Here is an 18,093-nt window from a genome sequence, read left to right on the forward strand (position 1 = left end):
ACTAGTAAATTGTGGCAGAGCTTTACTTGTACTTGCCGTTTTGAAGTTCTTTGATGAGCTCATGATATACATCCATTTGTTCCTTGTCTTTGACAACAAATTTTAGCTGAGTAAGGTATTTGCTCTTTTTTGCGAACAAATCCTTCATTAACTGGCTATCTACAAATTTGGGTGTTTCAATCTTTAAATATTCCAAGCTTGTGCAATCTCTAAACACAGTATACACGGTATACTTGCTATAAATATCATTAACTTCTGAATAATCTGAAGCTGTTGAACTTTGTGTTGTGGTGGGAAATAGTGGAGCAATGGATTGAATAAACCCATCAGGAAATGGCTCATCTGTTTGTATTGAGACTTTCTTAATAGATGTCATTAAAAACAAATAGGCTAACCATAAGCAGTCAAACTCGCAATGACGTAATGTCAAGTTTTTGAGTTGATGTTTGTAATACGAAAACAAGTGTGCAAAACATTTCTTCTTTTTAAAGTTGGACCATTTGAGCGTTATTAAATGTGGACAGCTTTTTCCTAGTTGCTCAACCAGTTCAGGAGCGATCGATGTCTCGTGTTTGTGACAATGTAATAAATTTAACACTTTCAAGTTATGAAACCCTGATCTATTAAATACGTGATGTCTCAAATAATCCGATTTCACAATTCTTGTTGTTGAGAGATTCAAAGTTTCGACACAAGTCAATAATGGTGCGTCGTCCTGATTAGTTAGTGGTGATGGAAATGCATGATTCATGATACTTGTTAAAAATTGTGGTTCATTCTGATCGATATTATTCTTGGAAGCAATTCCAATAGTGACATCTCGTGCCATGTGAATTCCTTTCAAATCTAAACTATCCAATTGATTTTGTGACAATTTACATTGAAGATTCACACTTGATGAAGACTTGAGCGAAGAATCGGTGGTGACAATTGGATAACATCGTAACGTCAAGCTCACTAGAGATGTCAAATTTGAAAAATCTAAATTTGTTTCTAAACAGGTAGGTTCAATAATTTCTAATGTATGTAATACCTTGAATCTATGGTTACCGGTACCAACTAGACATTCATGAAGAGAGAGAGAATATGGTAATTTCACCAGTGATAACTTTTCTAATTTTCCTACACTTTTAAGAATTGTGAAAAGTTTCACTAATGGTTTCTCGCTGATCAATAATGAAGAATCTTTTTCTAAATGAAATCTTTTCAAAGATTTAAATCTTTGATTGTCAAGAGAGGAAGAATCCAATGTCAATTGATCCATCAAGACATCACATGTGTTTGGAGATGGAAAATTCTTATTGAGAGAAATGATTAACTTTAAATCAGAGAGATGTTTCAGATTGGAAATTTGATCCAGTCCTGATTTCAAATTAGAACTGTTGAATATGGTCATGTGTAGTTTTGAAAGAGAAGAAAGGACAGGAAGCATGACAGAGTTCAGTACATCGCACGGCACTCCATAATTTTCCATTTTCAAAAATTTCATACCATCTCTCGATTGTAAATGATTGAAAATATCACTAGCAATCTCAGAGGAATAAGATCCTTCTAAAGAAATATTATCCAAATATAGTACATTGGTTCCTAGCATGTTATTGGTCATGTAATCAAATGAAAATTCGCTTCCAGTATTAATTTTGATATCACATCTCTTGATACATCTCAAATAAATAAAAAATAGTAAATCTGAACGCATCACAGGTAATTTCTTCTCCTCTTCTCTCTCTTGATGCAACGTATCTTGAATTAACGAAGTGATACGTGTTCTATTGATATGTTCATAATGTTCATCGGAACGAATTAAAAACTTTCGATTACTTTTAGCTCCACCGACAATGAGTTGACCATTGAGAGAGTGTTCACTTTGAAATGGATCTCTACCCATCGTCCCAATTTGGTCAAAAATGGAAGGATAGGGAACTTTCCATTCCAAATAATTAATATCAATATTTCCAAACATGAAATTGAATGTATCCAAATGATGCAACCAAATAATCATTTGATAATAATGTTTGTGTTTGGACTGTTCTCTATTCACAAAATCTTGTTCAATATTTAAAGAGAAATTTTTAAATAAGGTTGCAATCGTGTATACATTCGAATGGAGCACTTGTGAATCATTGGGTGTTTCGATTTGAACGTCCAAACTATTACTTCTTGGTTCTTGATCAACAAATTGTTGTGGCGATGATGTTGGTGGTTGAATCACATGATCCAATAGCCTTGCTGATGAAGAAGGAGATTCAAGAGCAGAAGAGGATGTGTTACTAGTGGCTACGACCTCTCGTTCCTTCTTGAATTTTCCAAATAATAATTTCATCATCAAGGTGTTTACATTTTTGTTATTTCTAAATTTGTGATAAATCATGCGCACAATAATAGTAAAATAGAGTTTCAAATCTAAAATATAAAAATCATTCAAGATTTTCAAAACGATGGATTTAGGTAACTGGCGAAGTTGATCTAGAAAATTTGGAGCATGAATATCGGTGGGTTGATCTTTTCTTCCAACCAATGATTCAAATAAATCCGAAGTCGCTGATGATGTAACTTCAGAGGAAAAGAAGGATGAAAGTCCATCATCATCATTCTCACTTGGTTGAGAGAAAAATTTGAAGAATGAGCCTTGCTTGCTTGAGGTGGTCGTTGGTAATGGTGGCGGATGTTTGTGATGAGACATTTTTTTCTTCTTAGAAATCAAAAACGACAACAATAACGTGTGACATGTCATCAAATATTGACCTTTATCTTTTGGAACTATTTTATTACATTTTATTACTATACCATTTTACACAGTGTCATCGTGAAAGAACCATCGTGTTTGTTTTGGGCTTTTAGTGGAAGTCAAGACATAGGAATCATTGTCTTTGGGTCTCTTTTTTTCAGTTGCTGAACTCAGCATGGATTGAATTGATAAGCATACCGTTTGAATGTTCATGACTGGTGACCAACCATCATATAAAATATTACTATTGGATGGTGTTGAAGAAAAGATCAAATAAGAATGAGAGTGTTCCATTCATTCATTTGAATCAATTATTGGAGAATTAGACAATTTTTGAATCTACCAATCCATCTTGCATACTTACAGACAAATATGACCATTTGAATAAACATGTTCATGAATTGGCGTTTTTGGAGGAATAAAAACAACTTCGGGACTTGATAGCGGATAATCATTTGGAAACTTAAATCTGAGCAGAAATTCTTCACCTTCGTAAATGGTTCCTTTTGCGCCGAAAAGTGTACAATAGATGATTTCAAGATTATCTATGGGTTGTTGAAGGAAGATGTCAATTCCCATTCCCGATTGTTGTCGGAGAGCTGTATTTCCATTTTGTAAAGCTTTTTGATTTTGATCTTGCTCAATTATGAGTTTTTGAATTTCTTTCTGAATTCTCTTGGCAAACATGATGATCACCCAAATACGTTAGTAAGAGATTTAAGATATTAATAAATTAAAAATTGTATGATTTTTGTACACGTGTAATGATCACGATTATTCTCTTTTAAATAATGAACGGAGGCAATAGAGTCGAATATTCGCGTCGCTACTGCTTGATCACGATGTTTTATTTCCGAACGTGATCACTTCCGATATCAATCGTATGGTGATGATGATTTTTTTTACAACTTGTTGTTTGATTAGAAGCGAATTCCCAAATCATTCGAACAAAACATTCGAGGGAGGAATGAAGAAATTTATTACTGCTTGGATGGTTCTTCAACAGCATAGGCTCTTTGCCAACGAGCAGATGGATCTGTTTCAAATTTGGACCATGGCAACCACTTCTTCACAGTCTTGGCACAAATTTCTTGTGGGAAGTGCTTCTCAAAGACTGATCTGTAATAATAAGCTTCCTTAGAAATTGGAGTGTTGTAAGGGAATCTTTCAGATGCCTTTAAGAATTCTTCATCACTCACTTTCTGTTCACAAAATTCCTTCAAGGAATCAATCCAACCATGACCAACACCATCTCCGAATTGAACTTTGGTTCTCCACAAAATTTCATTTGGAATCAAATTCAATCCATCAAAGGCTTTTCTAAGAATGAATTTCTCCATGTTATGTTCTTCACCATCGGATCCATGATAGGAATGCAATTTATGATCTGGATGAACCATCATGACTGTATCTAAAAAGTCCTTATCTAAGAATGGAACTCTTGCTTCCAAACCATGAGCCATGGTAGCACGATCACATCTCATCACATCTGCCAAGTGCAAATTTCTAACTTTGGTGACCAATTCAGTTTGTAATTGTTGACTATCCTTGGCATCTCTAAAGTAAACATAACCACCAAACATTTCATCACTTCCTTCACCACTCAAAATGACACGAATGTATTGAGAGGCTAATTGAGAAAGTAAAAACATTGGAGTGGTTGCTCTCACCGTAGTCACATCATACGATTCCAAATGATAAATAACCTTTTCCAAAGCAGCAATTCCCTCCTCAATTGAGAAAATATGTTCATGATGAACAGTTCCCAAATGAGCAGCAACTTTACGAGCAGCCACTAAATCTGAACTCTCATTCGCTCCAATACCAATTGAAAAACTATGCAATCGTTCCTGAGTGGTAAATTTCTTGACCAAAGCAGCCACAAGACTCGAGTCTAAACCTCCACTCAAAAATACTCCCAACTCGACATCGGACATCATTCGCTTCTGAACAGCAGCCTCAAAGCCTTCTCTAATCTTCTTCAAATCGGTTTCCTCTGGTTTTTGATAGACGCAAGTATCGAACCAAATGGGATTGTAGTATTGTTGCATGGTTCCGATAGGTTGAGAAGCATGTTGAACATAGACCATACCAGGTAGGAAACTTTCAATTTCATAACAACCAGCAGCACTCAACACCTTCATCTCACTGGCAAACCAAATACTATCCATTGCTTGTCCCTCATTCTTCTTCTTGCCCATATAGAGTGGTTTGATTCCGATACGATCACGAGCTGCTACCAAAGTTTGAGTCGTAGTATCATAAACAACGGTAGCAAAATAACCGTCCAATTTGGAAACAAACTCAACAGCATCTTTCATGTTAATGACAGTAAGAGGATCAATATCAACACCACTTTCTAAACGTTTCTTCTTTGCTTGTTCGTACAAATGGAGAATACATTCCGAGTCGGAATGAGTACGATACACAAAGCCTTCCTTCTTCAATTCTTCATCAATGGCATCATGATTGTAAATTTCTCCATTGTGAATCACAGCACATTGTTCATCTTGACTGAGAATAGGTTGTTTTCCAGTGGTGAGGTCAATAATGGACAAACGTTCATGGGCCATACAAGCAAATGAATGTTTTTCAACATCGGATGATTCAAGTGGCCATACACGAATATCGGATTCAATAGGACCACGATGAGCCAATAATTTGGAATAGGCACGAACTTGTTCGAGTGCTAATTCGCGACATTCCTGCTGAGAGGCAGCAGAAGTCAAATATCTCAATACAAAGGTAATTCCGCACATAGTGTTGGGGCTAATTGTCAATTGGCGAGGTGTTCTTCTTTGGCGACTTGAATGGGCTTTCTAAAGGTCTTTTGACTGAGGGAGCAAACGACGAGAGGCTTGAGTTGTTGATGAGTGGAGGAAACGATAACTGTATCTTGTTGCATAAAAGGTTATCTTGAATGCTATGGATTCAAAATAGGAGGTGAGAAACTTTGATGAAATATCTTTCAGAGCAGAGACTGAATAATGCAAAACACACACGAAATATATCACACCGGATAGGGATGAGATGTTTGGATGTTTTTTTTGTTTTCGTCAATTATTGTGCCACGGGAAAGCAAGTGTTGAAATTCATTTCAGCTGCTCTCTAATTGTTGAAATTACCGAATAAAAGAAATCTCCGGAAAATGCAGTGCAAATTCGCAGAAGAAGTCAGATACGCGTTCGTTTGGGCGCTTGTTGTAAAGATGACGACTTTCTCATACGTCACTTTAGCAATTGGATCTCGTTACTTTTGCCCATTTTTTACAAGGCAAATAATAGTTGAAAAAGAGCCATTCACAACAGAGTCATTGCAATGAACGAAACAGCTCAAAGACAACTGTGCCAGACTTGGTTTTATTCCACCATAAAAATTGTTTTCCATGGATTGGAATTAGTTCCAAATAAGTATTCATGCCAAGTGCTGGCATTATATTTTTCTCGGTTGTGAAGTCCAGGTCTTTCGAATAACTGAATAGGTTCATTCATAATGAAACGAGAAGGAATTTCACATCCATGATATTCATAATCGAGTCTTGATTGTTTCCATTTCATAAAAGTTCTCCTGTGTATTGAATTTTCATAAAGAACACCACCATACTTGGCACAATCTTCAAATAAGGTGTGATCATTCTGTAATTCAGGTGAGGCATATTTTAGAGACTTGGAATTTTGAATAATTGCTTGTAGTACAATCTCTCTATTATTTCTCAGATGCTCTGAGGCATAGGTCAAAAAGAGTCCATTACGCTTCACAGCAATTAGCACAATTTCAAAATCATTCTGCAAATCAGTGGACAATTCTGATAAGGAAAATCGTTTCGAGCTCATGAATTCTAAAATGAAATTTCGATCATTTCTCAACACATCTGGAACATCCCATAAATCGATAAAATCTCTATTTCTCAAGATGAACTCTGCATCATGTTTCAGTTCTGGTGAGGCATATTCAAAGCAATACTCAATTCGAATACAACATTCAACAATTTGTCGATTATTACGCAATTCTTCAGGTAGTAATTTTAAAATACTGCACGTTCCATACCGATTGTTCACACAACGAGCAGCTGAAACGAGATCTGACTTCATGATTTCTCTACTTTCAAACCGGTTGAAAATGTACAACAGGGCCTCACCATCGTTTCCAAACAGCTTTAAAATCACATCTCTCTTTCGAATGGATCCAGAAAAAGAAAAAATGATATCAATACATTGCTTCTTCAATTCCTTATCTAATTTTAACTCTTCAGCTGCGAATTGAAATGCAAGAGGGTTCTCACGTATTGCAGTTAACACGACTGCTTTATCTTTCTTTAGTTGGTCAGAGGCAAATTCTAAATTCATTCCGTTAGTAATGACATGACCCATGACCACTCTTCTATTATTTCTACTTGTTGCTTCAGAAATGTTTTTCAATAAAGGTTGCTTTGTTATGTTTTGATTTTCTGTGAGAATCAATTTCATAATATTTGCATATGAATATGTGCTTGAAGGTGTGGTTGGAATGAATTGAAAAACTTCCAATGAATTTCGCAATGCTGCAGATATGATATCCAAATCATTTTTCAAAGAGTCAGAAGCATATTGGTATGCAAGACCATTCTGTTGAACTGCTTTCAATACCACCCACTTAGTATTCCTCATTTCTCTTGAAGCATGTTGGAGAGACATTCCATCTTGGGTGACAGCTGTCATTACAATCGTCATGTCATTCTTCAATCTTTCAGAAGCAAATTGAAGATCAGCTCCTGAACGAGAGACAGCAACCTCAACAATGTGATTGTCATCGTTGGATAATTGGATTGGGCAACATTTCCATCCATGTAATACTTTGGCTAAATCATCCTTAAATTCCAATAGATCGTTTCTCGACACATAATTCAAAATTTGCAAATATTTACAACTAACGGCTCGCAATAGTCCAGCCTTATTACCTTTCCAAAATCGACATTCATCTTCAAAGGACAACAACGAGGTATTCCGAATGGTTGCCATCCAATTTGCAATATTTCTATATGGATCCGTTTTAATTGGTGGACAATAAATATAAAAAATTTCAATGCATTCCCGATCATCCATAAATTCAAGAGGAATGAGATGATGTTCTGGAATCTTGTTTTTGTTTGAAAAATCCATTTTCCAACGCTCTCGGGCAAGTAACCACTTTGCAAAGCCTTTTGTTTGATTTTCAAATTTGTTTTTTAATCGTTTGAAATTTTGGCAACAATCATCATCATGATGATGAATTGATATATCAAAGAATTCGATTAATATGATTGTTACATTCGTACGTTCCTCCTCCATTGTCGGAAGTAGAGAAGAGGCTTCACAATTTTCAGTTAATTTCAAAATTTTGGTTGAGTGAGGTTGGTGGTTGGTGGCGTTGTTGGATGGTCGTTTCATTTTTGGTTGTGGATCAAGGATTGCAGAGAGGTCAAAATCTTTTTCGGCGTCGTAGCTTGTATTAACTGTTTGTTCATTACTACCGAGATGCAAGTTTCAACCACCGAAAGAAAGAAGCTTTATAGGTCAAAGAAACTTTGTAATTTCAGTTAAAAACGTTATCAAAACATGAACATGATACTTGATTGTAGTGCAGTATCCGTATGCAGTCATTAGCTAAAAAATCAATTGCCATCATTATCAATTTGATTGCAAGTCAGATCCAAAGAAGTCACCTTCTTCAACCATTCACTCGTAGCAATATATTTGGCACCTTCAATGTCGATGTGGTTGTATCTCAGATTCAAAGAAGTTAAATTCTTCAACCATTCACTTTCAGCAATATATTTCGCACCTTCACTACCAATTTCATTGTCACTTAGATCCAAAGAAGTTAAATTCTGTAAACGTTCACTCATAGCAATATATTTAGCACCTTCATTATCAATTTCATTACCAACCAGATCCAAAGAAGTCAAATTCTTCATCCATTCACTCGTAGCAATATGTTTGACGCCTTTACTACCAATTTCATTGCCAACTAGATTCAAGGACGTCAAATTCTTCAAACATTCACTTTCAGCAATATATTTCGCACCTTCACTACCAATGTGATTGTAACCCAGATCCAAAGAAGTCAAGTTCTTCATCCATTCACTCGTAGCCATATGTTTGACGCCTTTACTACCAATGTGATTGTCATTTAGATCCAAGGAGGTTAAATTCTTTAAACATTCGCTTGTAGAAATATATTTAACACCTTCATTATCAATTTCATTGCCATACAGATCCAAAGACGTCAAATTCTTTAAACAATCGCTCATAGCAATATATTTAACACCTTCATTATCAATTTCATTGCCAACCAGATTCAAGTAAGTCAAATTCTTCAACCATTCACTCGTAGCAATATATTTCACACCTTCACTGTCTATGTGATTGTCACTAAGATCCAAAGAAGTTAAATTCTTTAAACATTCGCTTGTAGAAATATGTTTGACATCTTCACTGCTAATTTCATTATGTCCCAAATTCAAACAAGTCAAATTCTTCAAACACTCACAATTAGCTAAAAAAAGTTTGATTGGTTTAGAATCACATTTGAAGTGCTTTGGTTGGAATGAAATTGAGAGCGGAATTTGAAAGGATACTTGTCTCCATTGTTTTGAAATTTTCATACAAATTTGAACAATAAACAACGATTCGAGGAATTGAAGAATTTCTAAAATAATATCATCAATAAACGGTCCATTGCTAGAACTTGTCGGACAGAAGTCATCTTTTGCAGCACTATCGTTGATCATTATTGATGATGAATTTGCTGCTTCAACAACACCAGTTTCAACCGATGGTGAGAGTTTTCTCTTTTTAGCGGCACAAGTATTTGTCATTGATGGAAGATGAAATACACAATTTTTTTGTTTGTTTCGCTCTGTTTTGTTGTAAACATTAAGATCTTTCTTAGAAATCCGGGGAATCACATCACATCACATCGCATTGAATCATATCACATCATAATAAATCACATCACAATTCTGGATAGAATTTTCTTCGACGGTGTTCAGGAACGCTCTAAAAAATTCAAAAACATTTATTCCCGAATAAGGCCAGCCAGAGTTTCCAATAAACAATCGTCTATTAAGGTTTGTCCGCCAATCGTTTGAATTAAAATTTAAACAATAAACATGTTTAAACAATTATAATCAAAATAATCATGTTTAAACTTGTATAAACGTTTAAACTCGATCAAACCAAAATTTATTTCTAAAAAACATTAAACAAATTTCTAAAGAATTAAATCTCATTTCAGATCGCTCGAGCATGGCTAGAGGTCTAATTCTTATCTTGTCCTCAAGATATTGAAGAGAGAGCGATTTGATCAGACCGCCACTGAGTGGGATTCATATTGAGCTCAAATGGAATGGAGTACTCATTAAAATTCAGAATGTTGAACGAACCACTTTTTGTAACATGAGAAACGTCATACTATGCCTTCATCTTTTCTGATCAATTAGAAATAATATTACTATAATATATATTATTATTGTAATTTTAAACATTTACATGATCAAACATAATAAACTTGGTATTCAAGTTTAAACGTTTTAAAACTTGTTCAACCATGAACACAATAAACAATGACACTTCAAACCGAAGGCAGTAAAATCACAAGAAGAATGGGAAGAAGAGGAATGTTGTGAAATGTACTTAAGAATTTTTCTCTAAAAAAATCCTCATGGACATGCCTATCTCAATATTCATCCATGAAATACATTGATCTCAATAATAATCATCCATAGAGGAAGATTCTGGTGCAAATTTCCAAATATAAATTGCCATGGTTGCAGCTGCTAGTACAAAAATTCCACCCCAAATGAATAATGATTGTTGTCTCATCTCTGTTTCACTTATTTCAACAAGTTGTTTTCTTCCCTTCTTTGAATGAATCGTTCGACTGTTGTTACTATTACTACTAGTCTTTGAAGAATGATTTTTGTTTGATGATTTTTTCATATTCGAATACAGTAATGGTTGTCCATCATTCAATGAATGTTGATACTTGTTGTTAGTAGATCGATGCGTCGAATTCACAACCCGACTCGAATGAGTTTCAAATCCAAAAAATTGAAAAAGTGGAGAAAGAGGTGATTTTGGAGATTGAACAGTGTCATCACCATGATCGTCATTGGCAAATACCAACTGTTGAGGAGATTGAGGAGAGAGTGGACTTGGATAATTTCTTAAATATTCTTCTGTCAATCGTTGTTGTTTGGATTTTTCACATATTGGTGGTCGTGTATTGTCTTGTTCTTCAGACATGGATGAGTCGTTGTCATCATCACTTGAAAGATCATCTTCATCAGTGGAAGATGAATTCTCTGAAAATGCTCTTAATGAATGATTTTGAGTGAATTCCATCAGATCATCAATCTGAGGAACTTGTTTCTTGGAGCAAATATGAATGGAACAAAGTTTTTCAAAGGTAGCACACAAATTCATAAAATTAGGTTTTGGAACTTGAAATGGAATATTTCGAATGGGAATGTGTTTCACACCGAGTTCATTCCATAACAAGTGTTCAATCATGTCACGATTAATGGTACCTGGACAATACACCATTGAAGCAAATACTTTTTGAACACTTTTTGAATGATGGGTACTTGCTAATTTCAAAGAACTGTCATGATTGTTAGTTATTACACTTTTCGAGAGGGTTGGAACTTCCTCTACAAAATAGCTTGCCCATTGTTGTGTCAATAGAGTGTGTAATTTTTCTTGAAATTGTTTTTCTTGATTTCTTCGAATTTCACTTCCTGCAGATTTGGCCCGATGTCCAGTTTGAATATCGTGTGAAAGTTGTCTTCCTCCTTGTTTCTTTCGTGAGACATAATTTGAGAAGGTTTTATGAACGAGACATTTTCCACTTTCAAAATCAAAAATTCCTCCAGAAAAGTGTCCACCATGCATGATACAAATAAATAATAAATTTGAAAATATTTCAGAATTGGAGGTTTGATTGTTGTCTGTCATGTCATTCACTTGATTTGAAGAAGAAAAGGGATGTAAAATGTGTTGATCCTTGGATTGGATGCATTCTTCATTCATTTCTCGAGAATTTTCATCAATATTGTACCAACAATTCCAAAAAGTCATTACTTTAGAATTTTCTTCATGATCTCTTTCGTTGGAATGGTTTGGTAAATGCACTCCGATGAGTCCTGGAATTTGATTATAATTTTTTTCTAATACACAAATTGGATGATGATTTGTCGTCGAATTAGTGGCCATTGTGTTTTCAATAAGAGCATTTAGAATGGTTTCATCATTGATTTTATATCGCCCGAAGGGATAGTCATCAATGTTCGACGCAGCTGTGGAGGATGACATTTTTTTTTGATGTTCAATTTCTGAATGAATAATTTGAATATCATTCACAGAAATTGAAAAATTTTCTTCTCTTCATATGATTCCCAAACTGTTGCATTGATAGCGGCTGGATGAATGTGCACGTTTTGAAAAAGAGAAGAAGGTAAAATTGAATTTGGATTTCAAAAGGAATTAAAAAAAGAGACGTTGGCCCGTCAGTTGTCATCCAAACCAACAAAAAAATGCCCAGTGACGATAGCTTGAGTATGGATGGTGATGCCGAAGAAGGCTTCGAAGTGCTTTTGGACGTATGTATATTCAATATATGTATCAATTAATTGTATCATTCATTGGTCTGATCAATCTAAACAACATGCAAATTTTCAAAACCATCGTTCAAAACTTTCCAATCATGTTCTTTTTCAACGTCCGTACGGGATCGTATGGAATATACGATGGCTCTCGTTGATGTAAATTGGATCGTATTCATGAATGTTTCCATTCCTTATGAAAACCATCCGATGATGTTTCATTTTCATTATACAACAATAACAATAACAACAATACATACATAACGACAACAACATCACATTCCATCACCGCTCATCATCATGTTCCAACCATGACATTATCAAAACAACCATCATCATCTATCCCAAATTATGAACCCAACCACTCAACATGGTTCATCATGATGGGATCACTATTTTTCACAAAACACAAAACAACAATGAATATATTTGACGAATGACTGAACGAACCCCACTTGTAACCATCCTTGTATCCATCATTTCCATAATATACATATTCATGAATATATATACAAACGTCAATATGACCCATCGATTCATATCATATACAATGACACACACTCTCTTGAATATATGAATTCTTGAAACCCTCTCTCAACAACAACAACATCAAATCATCCAATGCAACAATAGGAAATTAAAAATAAGGAAAAATCTCTGCGAGATGCAGTCTACAATCTCCATAAAGCAACTTCAAAAGAACAACGAACCACACTCATTAAAAAAGCAGAACAATTCTACAAACAAGCAAAAGAGAATATCAATGTACTCAAAGACGATCTCTCTTCCTATAATGGAAATAAGAAAAAAACCTATCAAACTGAAATGAAGAAACTCGAACAAGCAATTGCAAAGAGTTACAATGATTTGACTCAAATTAAAGAGAATAGAGAAACTCCAGGAAGTGTCACAACTCCAACTGGAAGTGACCATGGTGGTAATTTGTCAGCCAATACTCCAACTGGAAGTAGAAAATCAAGTAGTGCCAAGACAGATGATGGAATGGTCACAACACCTGGTGGATCAAGTTCTGGCGGTGGTTCAAAGAAAGGATCCTCAAAAAAGAATTATGATGAACAAGATGGTGCCATCATTATGGATGATGACGGAGCCAATGGACAACCCAAACAATTACAAAAAGGTCACTCTCGAGTGGATGAAATTTTAACCATTTATGATAAAAATAATGAAATGTTAGATAACATGATTAGAATTGGAGATGAGACAATACAAATTGGTGCAGCAGCTGCTGAAAAGTTAAAACAACAAACTGAGAGAATGGTTCTCATTCAAAAAGATTTGGATGAATTGGGAGATGGATTGAAGAGAGCTAAAAAAGAATTGAATGCTTTCATTAGAGGTACTAATTGTGATAAGGCAGTAATTTGTATTTTCATTATCATTGTTTTGGTAATGGTTGCAGTGATTATTGGATGGCAAGTGGCAAAATATGTTTGTATTAAGGGAGTGACTAATACCTGTATTGGAGGTTTTTCAAATTCTTCTTCATTCTCTGTGAGTGGAAGTTTGGAACCTTTCAAAGTTGATTCTTTACATTCAGAGAGTGCTAGTGGTGGTAGTAGTGGTAGCGGCGCTAGTGGTAGTGGTGTTTCATTGAACAAGGATTTGATCACATCTCTTGTTACAACAATCAATGAACAACAGAAGAAGAATTAAAACCATTTCACTACTTGGCATTGTAATTATACTTTTTTGTGGTAATGAGAGTTCTTTCTCGTGTTCTTGACGACGAGCCAAGATGATAGTGGTGTGTAATCATTCATTCACAACATAATCAAAATGATCAAAAAATGGCTCAATTATTCGATATTGATGAGACGACACTGGTTTCAAAATTATTTTCTAAAAATTTCAATATCATGATCACTATTGTCACTGGGTTGACATTGGCAATATTGATTTGGAAATTATCTCAAAAGAAAATCGAAACCAATAATCATTCCGATGATGATGAATGCATGAAATTTGGAATGGATGACCCTCTGTGTGAAATGAAAAATCTTTCAAACTTTTCAAAGACTTCGGACCGAAAATGGATTCTCTTTTTAATTCCATCATTATTTACAGATCATCGAATTTTCAATAATCAAAAGAAAGTTTTTGGAGATTTAATTGAAACCATAGATTTAGAAAAAATAGAAGAAAATTCCAAATTGACTTTGCAGAGTTATGCCAAACAATTGGCTCATCAAATTATTACTAAATATAGTAGTATTGAAACGAAAGAAAACAACGCTGTTGAAGGATTTCTTGTGGGCGGATTTTGTGTGGGTGGAATGATTTCAATTCTTCTAGCTCAGGAATTATTAACCATTGCACCTCCAAATTTTGCAAACAAGTTAAAAGGAATTTTACTTATTGGAAGTTGTCCTTCCTTTACTCATTGTGTCGATCCCTATTACATGAAATTGAAAAGAATTGTCATGAATTATTTACCCACTCGTATCTTTGAATCAATTGTGAAAATGTATTTATGGTCGAATAGTGCAATCAGTGCATGGATGGAACGAAGTGTGTTGACAAGTTTATGGTCACAAGATCGAAATGTGATGGAGGAGTACAAGTCCTTGTTGAAGAGTATGATGGTTGAAAAGGATCCTGAATTTGTCATTCAAATGTTGAAAGCTGAATTTAATTTTAGTGCAGAAGAGGGACAAGAAGATTATGTGAAATGGTCAATTTTCTCGGAACATAATATTCCCATCTCGCATGTAAGTATGATGATCGTTGGCATGGAGTTGTTCAATATGAATGATGTCATGTTGATTTCATCCAATATAACTCATTCTTCAGATACATGGAGATCACGACTACTTGATTCAATCTTCTCTCTGTGAGAAGTTTGTCAAAGAATCTATTCTTCCAAAACAAACCAACTATCGTTTGCATGTAATGAAATCATCAGGACACTTTCTGCCATTAACACGTAAGAATGCTGTGAATAATTTTATTTACAATCTGTTGAATGAACTATCAAGCACAATTGCATATGGCAGCAGTAATCATGACGACAGAGTACAAAATTAATCTTCATGTACATAAATGTCTTCTTTTTGAATATCTTCCCCACGTTGTCGATTAATCTTCTTTTCTTGAATCAATCTTAATTCATAATAATAATTACGAACAGCCCAGATAAAGTTGAAAAGCAAGAACACAGTGACCAACGCAGTGTATTCATAACGAATACTCTTGTAATAGAAAGTTTCAGCAAGATAGTGTAGAATTGAGAAGCCATCAGCAAAGAGAGTGTACGTGGTAAGGGCCTTGTTCTTCTCAATACTGGCACAATACAGATTTAAGAAACCTTTGTGTGTTAGAAATAACGAATGGAATTGTCATGAAAATATTTAAAAATCATTCAACAAACGACGTCGATGGAAATCAATTTTTCATCATCACATGTTCTCAATACTACATACCAACTACAAATCCAAGAACAGCTGAAGATCTTTGCAAGTGATCGTTTCTTCCTTGTTTTGAAAAACCAAAGAAGATATCGGCATGAAGAATTGTTGTTAACGTATCCACATAGAGTAAAATAGCATTGGCGATAAAGGCCAATCCAACAATGAAGAGACTTGTGTTAAATATCCGTTTTCCAGGAAAATATAATTGACGAATACTATCTTTCAAGACTCTCTTTTTACGGTCTGTTTCTTGTTGCGCCTGACTTGGACCTTCCTTATTGACTGTGATATCTTCTTCTTGTCTATTAGCAAATCTTGATTCAACCATTTTCTTTGTTACGTTGTGGTGTTTTGTTTGGTTGAAAAATGTTCAATTAATGAAAGATTTTTGAATGGTGGAAATAATACAAAACCAGCTAAACTCAATCAAGCAACATGACATTTAAAGAAGTCAAAAACGTAATTTTCCATGTTGGGTTATAAAGTCATCGATATTCAATTAGAGATCTCATCAAGAGGCGTAACAAGATCTTCAGCTGAAGGAGAGTTGAGAATTGTTACGAGTTTTCAGTTAAGTACTGATTGATGTGGTTCCGAATGATTACGGATACGATGCCTTAAACATGCATGGTTTCTTTAGTTGTTGTTCAAATATCCTGCGAAAGTCAGTTTTCCGTCTTTCACTGGTGTCTTTACCGCAATCATTGCAGCCATGATGATGAATGCATACAACGCCAAACAAGCCAACCCCAATACGACGCACAAACAAACAGCCTTCTTTGTGTCCTTCATTTTTTTTTATTATTTGCATGAAATACCATGACAGAGAAAGATCGTTCCGAGTGTATTCCAAGCTCAACATCATGAGACACAACATAAGAATATTCGTTTGACATGACCATAATTGTAATGGTCAACCGTTAAAATGGCGCGACAACGCCATCCAAAAAAAAATCGAATCGGCGCTGCTCCACATCAGCCATCTCTCTTCCCAGCGCTGCAAAGAATACCATCATCACCGCAGCTGTTGCATCATTTTATCATCATCATCAACTACAATATATATTCCCACTACATTGAACGTTGTTGGAATCTTGAGTAAATATATACAACAACAACAACCATCAGACGACTTTTTTTTTCTTTGCTGATATCTTCCACTTTTAATTTAACGTACAACAACTTTCGTAAATACATATATACATCATCATGTCTACTCCTACAACACCAACAGACATCGATATTGATGGCATCATTTTCAAATTATTAGAGGTTAGAGGTTCTCGACCTGGAAAACAAGGTTTGTATTTTCGGTAATCATTTGATGAACTCATCATCCACTGTGCGTACTAGTGAACCTAACTGAAAACGAAATCAAACAATTAATATTAAAATCTAGGGAAATATTCATATCTCAACCTCCATTGCTGGAGCTCGAAGCACCTATTAAAATTTGCGGAGATGTACACGGGCAATATTATGATCTATTGAGATTGTTTGAATATGGAGGATTCCCACCAGAAGCTAATTATCTCTTTTTAGGTGACTATGTGGACAGAGGAAAGCAATCATTAGAAACTATCTGCCTTTTACTCGCCTACAAAATCAAATATCCAGAAAATTTCTTCCTCTTGAGAGGTAATCACGGTATGTACATTGATCAAACCTGTTTGTAATGTTTAATGTTGTTGTTATTAGAGTGTGCTTCTATTAACAGAATTTACGGATTTTACGATGAATGTAAAAGGAGATACTCCATAAGATTATGGAAGAGCTTTACTGATTGTTTCAACTGTATGCCAGTTGCAGCAATCATAGACGAGAAAATATTCTGCATGCATGGTGGATTGTCACCAGAACTTCATAACATGGAACAAATCAGAAAAGTAATGCGTCCAACGTAAGTACACACACGATTGTGCAGTAGTTTGTGTGACCGATTTTAGCGATGTACCAGATAGCGGTTTACTTTGCGATTTATTGTGGAGTGATCCTGAAGAAGGAATCCAAGGATGGGGAGAAAATGATAGAGGAGTATCATTTACTTTTGGAAGTGATGTTGTAGAAAAATTCCTGAAAAAACACGATTTGGATCTTGTTTGTCGTGCTCACCAAGTAGTAGAAGATGGATATAAATTCTTCGCCAAGAGACAATTGGTGACGATTTTCAGTGCACCAAACTACTGTAACGAATTTGATAATGCAGGCGCAATGATGTCCGTAGATGAAACTTTGATGTGTTCATTCCAAATATTGAAGCCAGCAGTCAAGAAGAGCTATTATTATTAAAGTTTTGATTTTTCTATCCCACC

General features: G+C 35.0%; 10 protein-coding genes across 10 annotated transcripts; 3 read left to right on the forward strand and 7 right to left on the reverse strand.

Annotated features, from left to right (window-relative positions):
* Positions 1–22: 22 nt before the first annotated feature.
* C9374_006757 (uncharacterized protein) lies at positions 23–2,683 on the reverse strand (the record flags this gene model as incomplete). Its single annotated transcript, XM_044696652.1, has 1 exon — positions 23–2,683. One exon carries the CDS (start codon positions 2,681–2,683, stop codon positions 23–25), a length of 2,661 nt encoding a protein of 886 aa, XP_044546902.1.
* Positions 2,684–2,791: 108 nt separating this feature from the next.
* On the reverse strand, positions 2,792–3,415 carry C9374_006758 (uncharacterized protein; the record flags this gene model as incomplete). Its single annotated transcript, XM_044696653.1, has 2 exons — positions 2,792–2,972; positions 3,093–3,415. 2 exons carry the CDS (start codon positions 3,413–3,415, stop codon positions 2,792–2,794), a joined length of 504 nt encoding a protein of 167 aa, XP_044546903.1.
* Positions 3,416–3,708: 293 nt separating this feature from the next.
* On the reverse strand, positions 3,709–5,487 carry C9374_006759 (uncharacterized protein; the record flags this gene model as incomplete). The annotated part of the gene is made up of 1 exon (XM_044696654.1): positions 3,709–5,487. The coding sequence occupies one exon, from the start codon at positions 5,485–5,487 to the stop codon at positions 3,709–3,711; it is 1,779 nt and encodes a 592-aa protein (XP_044546904.1).
* Positions 5,488–6,087: 600 nt separating this feature from the next.
* Positions 6,088–8,133, reverse strand: C9374_006760 (uncharacterized protein; the record flags this gene model as incomplete). The annotated part of the gene is made up of 1 exon (XM_044696656.1): positions 6,088–8,133. One exon carries the CDS (start codon positions 8,131–8,133, stop codon positions 6,088–6,090), a length of 2,046 nt encoding a protein of 681 aa, XP_044546905.1.
* A 224-nt stretch (positions 8,134–8,357) lies between these two features.
* On the reverse strand, positions 8,358–9,563 carry C9374_006761 (uncharacterized protein; the record flags this gene model as incomplete). Its single annotated transcript, XM_044696657.1, has 1 exon — positions 8,358–9,563. The coding sequence occupies one exon, from the start codon at positions 9,561–9,563 to the stop codon at positions 8,358–8,360; it is 1,206 nt and encodes a 401-aa protein (XP_044546906.1).
* Positions 9,564–10,452: 889 nt separating this feature from the next.
* On the reverse strand, positions 10,453–12,060 carry C9374_006762 (uncharacterized protein; the record flags this gene model as incomplete). Its single annotated transcript, XM_044696658.1, has 1 exon — positions 10,453–12,060. The coding sequence occupies one exon, from the start codon at positions 12,058–12,060 to the stop codon at positions 10,453–10,455; it is 1,608 nt and encodes a 535-aa protein (XP_044546907.1).
* A 221-nt stretch (positions 12,061–12,281) lies between these two features.
* On the forward strand, positions 12,282–14,027 carry C9374_006763 (uncharacterized protein; the record flags this gene model as incomplete). Its single annotated transcript, XM_044696659.1, has 2 exons — positions 12,282–12,347; positions 12,984–14,027. The coding sequence occupies 2 exons, from the start codon at positions 12,282–12,284 to the stop codon at positions 14,025–14,027; spliced, it is 1,110 nt and encodes a 369-aa protein (XP_044546908.1).
* A 134-nt stretch (positions 14,028–14,161) lies between these two features.
* On the forward strand, positions 14,162–15,301 carry C9374_006764 (uncharacterized protein; the record flags this gene model as incomplete). Its single annotated transcript, XM_044696660.1, has 3 exons — positions 14,162–15,082; positions 15,165–15,211; positions 15,277–15,301. 3 exons carry the CDS (start codon positions 14,162–14,164, stop codon positions 15,299–15,301), a joined length of 993 nt encoding a protein of 330 aa, XP_044546909.1.
* Positions 15,302–15,394: 93 nt separating this feature from the next.
* On the reverse strand, positions 15,395–16,109 carry C9374_006765 (uncharacterized protein; the record flags this gene model as incomplete). Its single annotated transcript, XM_044696661.1, has 2 exons — positions 15,395–15,678; positions 15,794–16,109. The coding sequence occupies 2 exons, from the start codon at positions 16,107–16,109 to the stop codon at positions 15,395–15,397; spliced, it is 600 nt and encodes a 199-aa protein (XP_044546910.1).
* Positions 16,110–16,990: 881 nt separating this feature from the next.
* Positions 16,991–18,070, forward strand: C9374_006766 (uncharacterized protein; the record flags this gene model as incomplete). Its single annotated transcript, XM_044696662.1, has 4 exons — positions 16,991–17,081; positions 17,135–17,428; positions 17,480–17,681; positions 17,728–18,070. 4 exons carry the CDS (start codon positions 16,991–16,993, stop codon positions 18,068–18,070), a joined length of 930 nt encoding a protein of 309 aa, XP_044546911.1.
* Between the last annotated feature and the right edge of the window lie 23 nt (positions 18,071–18,093).

This window comes from Naegleria lovaniensis, assembly GCF_003324165.1.
Source record: "Naegleria lovaniensis strain ATCC 30569 chromosome Unknown tig028, whole genome shotgun sequence".
NCBI lineage: Eukaryota > Heterolobosea > Eutetramitea > Acrasida > Naegleriidae > Naegleria > Naegleria lovaniensis.